General features: G+C 39.8%; 2 protein-coding genes across 2 annotated transcripts in view; both read left to right on the top strand.

Annotated features, from left to right (window-relative positions):
• LOC109966104 (SS18L1 subunit of BAF chromatin remodeling complex) overlaps positions 1–4,715 on the top strand; it is an 8,720-nt gene extending 4,005 nt beyond the window's left edge. The window contains exons 7-11 of the mRNA XM_020610717.1: positions 927–1,121; positions 1,629–1,721; positions 1,889–2,008; positions 2,096–2,223; positions 2,769–4,715. Coding sequence (XP_020466373.1) covers positions 927–1,121; positions 1,629–1,721; positions 1,889–2,008; positions 2,096–2,223; positions 2,769–2,795 — 563 coding nt within the window. The 3' untranslated portion in view covers positions 2,796–4,715. The remainder of the gene's footprint in view (positions 1–926; positions 1,122–1,628; positions 1,722–1,888; positions 2,009–2,095; positions 2,224–2,768) is intronic.
• Positions 4,716–5,331: 616 nt separating this feature from the next.
• Positions 5,332–8,439, top strand: mtg2 (mitochondrial ribosome-associated GTPase 2). The gene is made up of 6 exons (XM_020610714.1): positions 5,332–5,862; positions 6,399–6,546; positions 6,965–7,080; positions 7,191–7,409; positions 7,492–7,630; positions 7,790–8,439. Exons 1-6 carry the CDS (start codon positions 5,620–5,622, stop codon positions 8,170–8,172), a joined length of 1,248 nt encoding a protein of 415 aa, XP_020466370.1. The 5' UTR covers positions 5,332–5,619; the 3' UTR covers positions 8,173–8,439.

The following is an 8,439-nucleotide window of genomic DNA, read 5'->3' as shown; positions in this document are numbered from 1 at the left end:
CTCCATGCTTCTTTGGTTTGGCAGTGGGCTCAGTGAGTTTGTTTGTGATGTACATAGGTGAAAGTGTGGGTGTGGAACCATTGGACTGAAATGGTCATCAGGTTTCCAAGTTTTCCAAGTGCGACTCTGGATGCCAATCTCTTAAGTTTCCAGATTGTTAAACATGCTGTGTTTACTGCGGAGGCTCCTGCTATGTATTTTCATGGCATCATTCTATTAATCACAGATCATAAAGGAGGAGTAATATTAAAAGTTTGTAAATTAGTTGCATTTCTGTAGCTTTAAGAAGCAGACTGGTGATATATCACTCAATTCACATTAAGTTTCCATCTCTTGTGCTTTGTCAGCATGTGCCTAATAATATCTGTCCTGTTATGTTGTTTGAAAGGTGCAGACCAGAAATAGTAACTCAGATACATAAAAGGATGAGATACTACAGTATTTCCAGGGTAACAGCCCGTCCTGGTACACCTATTATCCTTGCATGACTAGGTGAAGTTTTTCCAGATAGTACTCTTTATGAAATTGTTGTGTCCATAGTTAAGCTGGGTGACCTACTCACCAGCCTTTCCCTGATTGGTCATGGGGCTGTAGTTATGACTCTTCTATCAACTGTGACAATTAGTCATGCTGGGAGTGATAAGATATGTTGCTATTAGATTGTTTGCTGTTGTTGCAGAAGGTGAAACGAAAATGTTTTAATGCTATGGATGTTTTTGCTGTATTTGAAAACTTTTGGGTCTATCATGGGTTGAATGGAAGATTAGGCTGTGCATGGTTCTTTGATGCATCTTGCAGATAGTTTTTGTTCTGTTGGTTATTTTAGTTTTTCAGATAGCATTTAAAGGGAAAGGGAATGAGTGGAATCTGGAGTTTCTGCACACCAACACTAAGCAGAGAGCACATTCTCACAGACAACTGGCTTTAATCCTCACTTTTTCCTCAAAATTACATCTCGTATAAGTGGCCAATTGGTCCAACCAACTGTTTAACCAATCATGGTATCGCCTGTCTTGCAGGATCTGCACAGCAGTACATGGGACAAGACGAGTTCTACGGAGAGCAGTATGGACACACTCAGAGCTCCAGCGAGCCCATAAACCAACAATATTACCCTGATGGTAATCATGCACATCCATAAACTTTGTACACAGCTCTCAGACACACAAACCCACCTTATAAGTCATGGCATTTCTTGTTAGCACTATTCCACAGGTCTGAACCATTGTTACTACAGTGTTGAAGCTTCAGCTTGTCCTCCCAGTCAGTGTCTTTTTCCCGTATTGTGGGTGATAAAAATTGTTGAGAAAAAATGTAAAAGACAGACAGTGATCTCGGTTCTGTTTCGTCTTAGTGCGTCTGTGTCCATACTGTCCCCTTTGGTGTGCTGAAATTTCAGATTTCAGAGAGCGCTGTAGCAGTGTGTGGAGGAGAGAACTTCCTCCAGGGCGTTTCTTTGTGCTTTGTGCACGTTGAATTGAGAAGCCTTGAAGTGCTTTTTTCTTGCACTTTTATTTTGAAATTTGCAGCTTCAAACTGTGAATAATAATTTCTGTTCTCTATGTACAGTAAGTGGATTTGGCCTTTGCAGAGGAGTTTTTGCATGTGTTGAACCGTGTTCTCTACAGGTCACGGGGAGTATTCATATCAACAGTCTTCATATGGTGATCAAGGCTATGAGAGGTCTTTTGATGAATCCTCACAGCACTACTATGAAGCAGGTAACTGTTATTCATTTTGTAATTTTAAACCATGTGTTTCAGACACTTTATATTTCTCTACAAATTCACACCATTGTTTGTCCAAGCGCCTCAAATAAAAATGTAGTGAAGTACATTTTTCCCAGACTTAATAGCTGACATATCTGCCTGTGCACATGTACCTGTAGGTAACTCTCAGTACAGTCAACAGCAGGCCCAGTATCAGCCAGGCTCTGGCCAGCAGCAGCCCTTCAGCCAGCAGCAGTACTCCTCTCAGCAGGGCTACAGTGGACAGCCACAGGGCTACGGTTGAAAAACCTACAGTATTGTTTACATTCACACAGACATAAACACCCACGCAAATACACTTATTGATTGTTTTCCCTTTGCCTCAGGGCCTGGTCAGGGTGGATCCTCGCAGTATTCTCAGTATCAGCAAGGTCAAAGCCAACAGTATGGCTCCTACCGCTCCTCCCAGGGAGGCCCTGGAGCGCAGACGCAGAGGCCCTATGCCTATGAACAGGTACATGACTACTGGACACAACACATTAGTGAAAATATTAATATAGTCTATGTAAAGGTGCGTATTCTAAAAGCAGTACATTTATTGTGATTTTTAACTAAAACACTAGGAAATAATGGCTTTTATTTTTTGCTTCGTATCATAATCAGATTTTCCAAGTTGAAATATTGGCATATGCTGGCACATGTTTGTGCCTCTTTTTAAAACATTAAGGAATGGAAACACAGGGAACTATCTAGACACCCACTGCCTCCAGAAACCTAACTGTAACCTAATTCATGACCTAAAACAGGCAAGGCAGGTTTATTTTTATAGCACATTTTCAAAGACAGTTCACAATGCTTAACCCAATGCACACAAATAGCAAAACATTAAAATGCAAGTTAGATTAAAACATTAAATGCAGATTAAAATATTAAATACGTTTCCTGTTTCAGTAAACATTTAGGCATAAACATCCGCTCAGAGGTAACAAAAAAGAAATGGTGAGCAACCCGCTGTACGAGACCCAGTTTAATCGCTGAGTAAATATTTTCACATTACAGGGTCAGTATGGAAATTATCAGCAATAAGGTGCCACATGCTTTTCTTGGAACGGGTCAACAGTGATGTACGGGGATCAGCTGTGGATCAGAAGATCTGGCTGCATCAGATCGTTATCCTCTCTTAATCATCGTTAGCTGGGGGAAATAATTGTCAGATGTGATGCTTTTCTCTTCCGTTTTGCTCAATACAGAGTTGTAGCTGGTAGTTGAAAGCGTCGCCCTATTAAAGTCAGGTGCCTGTTGAATCCAGGTAGTTAATGTAGACCTTCCATATGGATTAAATAGGGTATTAAAAAGAAGCAGTAAAGTCATTAGATAAGCCTCAGCAACCTTGCTATGCCCATATTTTTCTTTTCTTTCTTTGCCTTTATTACTTTATAGTGTGCCCTTCTTTTATTACTTTATTATTATTCTTTTTTTGTACTTGGAGCAGGTTTGTAAGACCCTGGCTATAAAAAGTAAACTGGCCTTGAAGGAAATGTTCCGTGACATATATCTCAGAAAAGGGCCAGCTCTTGCTTCCCATTAGAGATATAGTTATATCTCACAGTAAGGGATATGAATTTAATGAAGGAGAAAGTGTTGGTTGTTAAACCTGTCTTGATCATTTGGGGGTTGTCTGTATTAGTCAAACTGTGATGTGTTGCTGTGTGGTCTAACATTATGTATTGTCACTCTCTTCATATGTCTTACTGAGGTAATAGACAATAGATAGCTGATGATCAAGACTTAAAAGTGTGTCTCATTGTCCCTGATAATCATACATCGTGGTAGTATTTTTGACCTATATTTTTAATGGCATTGCTCTGCACAGACATACAGTATAGTGTTACACTACTCTGATGCCATTCAATAATGATTTGACATAAAAACACATTGCCACTTTGTCTGCACTTTATTTTACAGTGACAGTATATATTGTCTGATATTTTGTATTGTAGTGCAATTCAGGCTGTTTTTAACAAATGATCCTCAAAAAGCCAAAGGAACATGGGAACAGAACAGCAATGTGTCCTGCACCTCTACTTCAATAAGTGCAATACACTCAGTCGGTCACACTGCAGTTATTATGGTGAACTCTAGATCATTATTTGTGTTTAATTAGCAGCAAAGACTGGGGTTGGTTTGTCTTATGTTTTTAAATGTTAAGTTGTGGGGTTCAACAGAAATATTTAGAAAAATTATTTTCTGTATTTATGTGACTTATGAAGACGTCTGTCATCAACATTAAGTGTACTATTTCGTTTTTTTTTTCAATGAAAACTTTATTAGCAACATCTGTATTAGATGAAGGAAATGATGTTAAAAATAGGACAAGTGTTAAAGAGGTACAGAAGGTTGATTTGTAGATGGTGTCCAGGCACATAAAGTATCTATCTATCTATCTATTTATTGTTAGACAACACCTCTGGTCATTTCACTTGTCGGTGTTTATTACATTTGATCAATTATAAGGATTATTAGCGTGATTGTGAGGGTCCAGCTTTGCAGTAGCCTATATCCTGTAGTAACTCAACTTGCCTCAGAGGGGTAAAACAACACAGCAGTTGCAGTCATTTTGCAGGGTTAATCCAGAATGGGAGATACTTGGCTGTCAAACAGCTAAATAAATATGTACCACTCAACAGTGACAATCACAGGCTTCTCTATACTATGATGAATCTGTCAGTGTTTGATTTTTCTGTGAATTGAACATTTATGGCAAGTCTTTTCCAGTTATTTATACTGTGTTATCACAGATGTGGGTGGTACGTCTTTTGTGTGTGTGTGTGTGTGTGTGTGTGTGTGTGTGTGTATGTTAGAGAGAGTGAAAGAGAGAGAGCTACTAAGCAAGAGGAAGTCAAGTTTGGTGTGTTTAATCCAAATATGAATGTTACTTACTTATCTATTGTAAGATTGCATTGCCTGATATTTTCTGCTGTCTTTTGTTACTGTTTGTTATATAAAATAAACAAATGTTCACCTTTTGTATGTCTGCATTTTGTATATTTATGAAGTAAATGTTAGAAGTCACATATCATGATAAAGATGTATTACTTAGTATGTACAGTAGCTCAGGTCGGCTGTTTTGGGGACAAGGTCAGAGAGGCCAGATTGAGATGGTTTGGACATGTGCAGAGGAGGGATAGTGGTTATATTGGTAGAAGGGTGTTGGAGATGGAGCTGCCAGGCAAGAGGTCAAGAGGAAGGCCAAAGAGGAGATATATGGATGTGCTAAAAGAGGACATGAAGTTAATTGGGGTGAGAGTAGAAGATGCCGAGGATAGTTAGGTGGAAACAGATGATTCGCTGTGGCGACCCCTAACGGGAACAGCCGAAAGAAGAAGAAGACTTAGTATGTACAGTGCTAAATATGCTAAAGCAGTATATTTGGCACTTTATTCTTGTTCTTTCAAGTCTTTGTTTACCTTGGCAGAGCAGTTTTAAAGTATTTACACTGGTTTGTTTGTAATCTAATTCATGAAATGGCCGGTCTACATGTTAGAGGTTTGCCTGTGGGGGGCAGCATTAGGCTACGCAGCGTACACCTTACCGGAAATGTATTAAACGAAGAAGAAGAGAAAATGGCCTTTCGCGGATTCCGTAGTTCTTATAGGCGCGTATAAGTATATGTCTTCTGTAGGTATGTAGCGCTGTTTAGACAGTGTTATTGCATGTATCTGTACACTTTCACAAAAATGTGTGTTTTTCCTGAGCTGACATTATAACGACTTGGTATTTTACCGACAGAATCTCGTTTTGTTTGTTAATAATGACGTGAGTTTTGAGCCAAACAGTCGCCGTGACACTTTCAAACCGTGGTTAAGCTACCTAACTTCAGTGGAATAAAGTTAAGCTACTGAGTGTCATAATGTTGGCGACGTTGTCGAGAGTGAAATCTCCGTGGCTTTCTCCCGACACATTTTTAGGATACATAATAGGACATGAGGTTAGAAGACAAGAAGTACGCGTGTTCTGTTATATTAGTTCTCCAGTATCAGCGGCGTGGAAACTGCAAGTTACCGGTGGAGTCAGGGGTGTCAGCAGCTCCTGTACTCTGTGCGCCAAGGCCCGAGGAAACCCCAAGAAGAGAGAGATGTCCGAGAAACAGCTGGTATGTTTTTGATATATGTCTAACTGTTTTACACTTTCATTAGCAAATACAGTTGTACAAATGATTTTTTTTTTATCTGTCACCTTGTCTATCTGTCTCTCTTGTGGCTACAATGCTCATCATCCACCCATAATGTTTTTGTGTGAATGAAATCGATGGAAAATATTTTCTTGTTTAAAGGTTCATTCGATATATTCAATGTTCATTTGAATATAGAAGAATATTCAATATTCAGTTTACATTTCTCCTGCACAGAGTGTGATAAATATTTCCTGTGTAAAACGGTATAGTACAATATTTATCATGAACCATAGCTAAATATCCACCTCTTCATGAAGGTGGTTGCCCCACACCATCTCACTACTTACATCCCATATTCAGTTTGTGGCATTCATATGAGTATTTTCCCCTAATGCTGTTAACATTCTGTTAAGAATATAAGGGTCTCTACAGCTGATGTACCATTTGTTGAAGTACTGTCCTTGTGTGATCCATCTTAGGAGTGTTGTCTGATTATTCCTTGATGTGGCCCATAGACACGTCACTTTGTAGACCATCGCCATGTGAAGCTGGTGGCTGGCTCAGGTGGTAAAGGGCTCTGTAGCTTTCACAGTGAACCCCGAAAAGAGTGGGGTGGACCCGATGGAGGGAATGGAGGCGATGGAGGAAGTATCGTTATGAAAGGTAAGTTGGGTGTCCATCTTGTTCAAGGAACTGTTTTGTCATGTACATATATTCTACAGTTTCCCCATTCTTCCTTTATTAACAACATCTCTGATTGATGTATTTGTTTTTGATTGTGCATTTTTGCTGTTATTTTATTGTGTATGTGTGATTTATCTGGTTTTATTCTTTTCTGTTTTACTGTAAATCACCTTGTAACTTGGGTCTAGAAAGGTGCTATATACATAAATTTTGCTTGCTTGCTAGACACCTTATACTATTGATGGTGAAGTTTTGGACTTCTCATCCTACTATCTGTGATTTTAATTAGATTTTTTGTAAGCATTACTACAGCTTGTTTTAAGAGTACAGAGCTCAGTTCATTCTGCATCATTACAATCAAAACATGCTTTCATCTTCCTTATTTGCATGCTTTCAGCTGACCGGTTTGTCAAATCATTGGCGCAAATACTTCCCATCTACAAGGGAGAGGATGGGCAATCAGGGGGCAGCAAGAACTGTTATGGTCGAAACGGTAGCCCAACTTTCATTAGTGTGAGTCCTGCATTTGATCATAAATGTCATGTATTCTACAAACATATTTATAACATTTCTCACATACACATACTGCCTAATCTTGCCTGTGATGTTTCCTATTTGTAAAGGTTCCAGTAGGAACTGTGGTGAAGGAAGAGGGCAGAACTATAGTAGATCTTTCTGAGCATGGCCAGGAGTATCTGGCTGTTTTTGGAGGAGCTGGAGGGAAAGGGAATCGATTCTATCTGTCCAATGAGAACCGTGCCCCAATGACAGCAACCTCAGGAATGGTCGGCCAGGAGAGGATTCTTCTGCTAGAGCTACGCACCATGGCTCATGCTGGTCTGGTGAGAAAAAGCAGCTTAAGCTTGGAAAATAACACCAGAACTGTAATAAACTGTACTTTTTTTTTTATCATTATTTCTTTAGGTGGGGTTTCCTAATGCTGGGAAATCATCATTATTGAGAGCCATCTCTAATGCCCGGCCGGCTGTGGCTGCTTATCCATTCACAACACTTAATCCGCATGTAGGAATTGTCAAGTACAGGGACTATGAGCAAGTTGCAGGTAGTTAATTTTAATCAGACCACTAATATATTATAGGATTCATATTATTTATTGTTCTGCATCAATACATTTTTTATAGGAGCTTGCTTTGGATTATTTTCAGCTGTTACGGTGAACAGAGTAATGTATGTGGCACATTTTTACTTTTGCTCTGTTTAGTGGCTGACATCCCAGGCATCATTCGAGGAGCTCATCTAAATCGAGGTCTGGGCCTCTCTTTTCTACGTCACATAGAGCGCTGCCGTTTCCTCCTCTTTGTTCTGGACCTGTCGACTCCAGAGCCCTGGACTCAGCTCCAGCACTTGCGTTATGAATTAGACCAGTATGATCCTGGTCTGTCCCAGCGGCCTCAGGCCATCATAGCCAACAAAATTGACCTACCTGAGGCCCGGAAGAAGCTTGAGACTCTAAGGAGCCATGTTACAGAGCGAGTCATCCCTGTGTCGGCTTTGACAGGACAGAATACAGAGGAGCTCATCCTCCACCTCAGAGAGCTGTATGATGGCTACCTCCAAGGAGAAGGCAAACCCACTAGGTGGTAGTAAAAAGGATTTCCTCTTTCTCTACAGATATTTCAATTATGTACATTTTTTGAATTTCTTTGCCAAGGGTCAGCCTGTTGAGACAAATCACAAAGCTAGAGAAGGATATTTGAGTGCAATAAGATAGCATGGATGACTCTGAGGAAAAGAGTTTGAACATCAAAACTGTATGGAGACTGTGAAATAACTGGATAAACATCCCATATCCATTTCCCAAATCAGCCAGCAGAGGGCTTGTCTCATAATATAAAAAAATAAAATGGCTTG

This window comes from Monopterus albus, unplaced genomic scaffold, assembly GCF_001952655.1.
Source record: "Monopterus albus unplaced genomic scaffold, M_albus_1.0 scaffold106.1, whole genome shotgun sequence".
Taxonomy (NCBI): Eukaryota; Metazoa; Chordata; class Actinopteri; order Synbranchiformes; family Synbranchidae; genus Monopterus; species Monopterus albus.
The sequence above is the reverse complement of the archived record's forward strand: the minus strand, read 5'-3'. Positions and strand labels throughout refer to the sequence as shown.

Bases quoted from the DNA above. Each gene is read 5' to 3' on its own strand.
- mtg2 (XM_020610714.1), top strand. From the start codon at position 5,620: ATGTTGGCGACGTTGTCGAGAGTGAAATCTCCGTGGCTTTCTCCCGAC. The intron at 7,081-7,190 runs GTGAGTCCTGCA...CTATTTGTAAAG, and splicing joins GTAGCCCAACTTTCATTAGT to GTTCCAGTAGGAACTGTGGT. The intron at 7,631-7,789 runs GTAGTTAATTTT...TGCTCTGTTTAG, and splicing joins GGACTATGAGCAAGTTGCAG to TGGCTGACATCCCAGGCATC.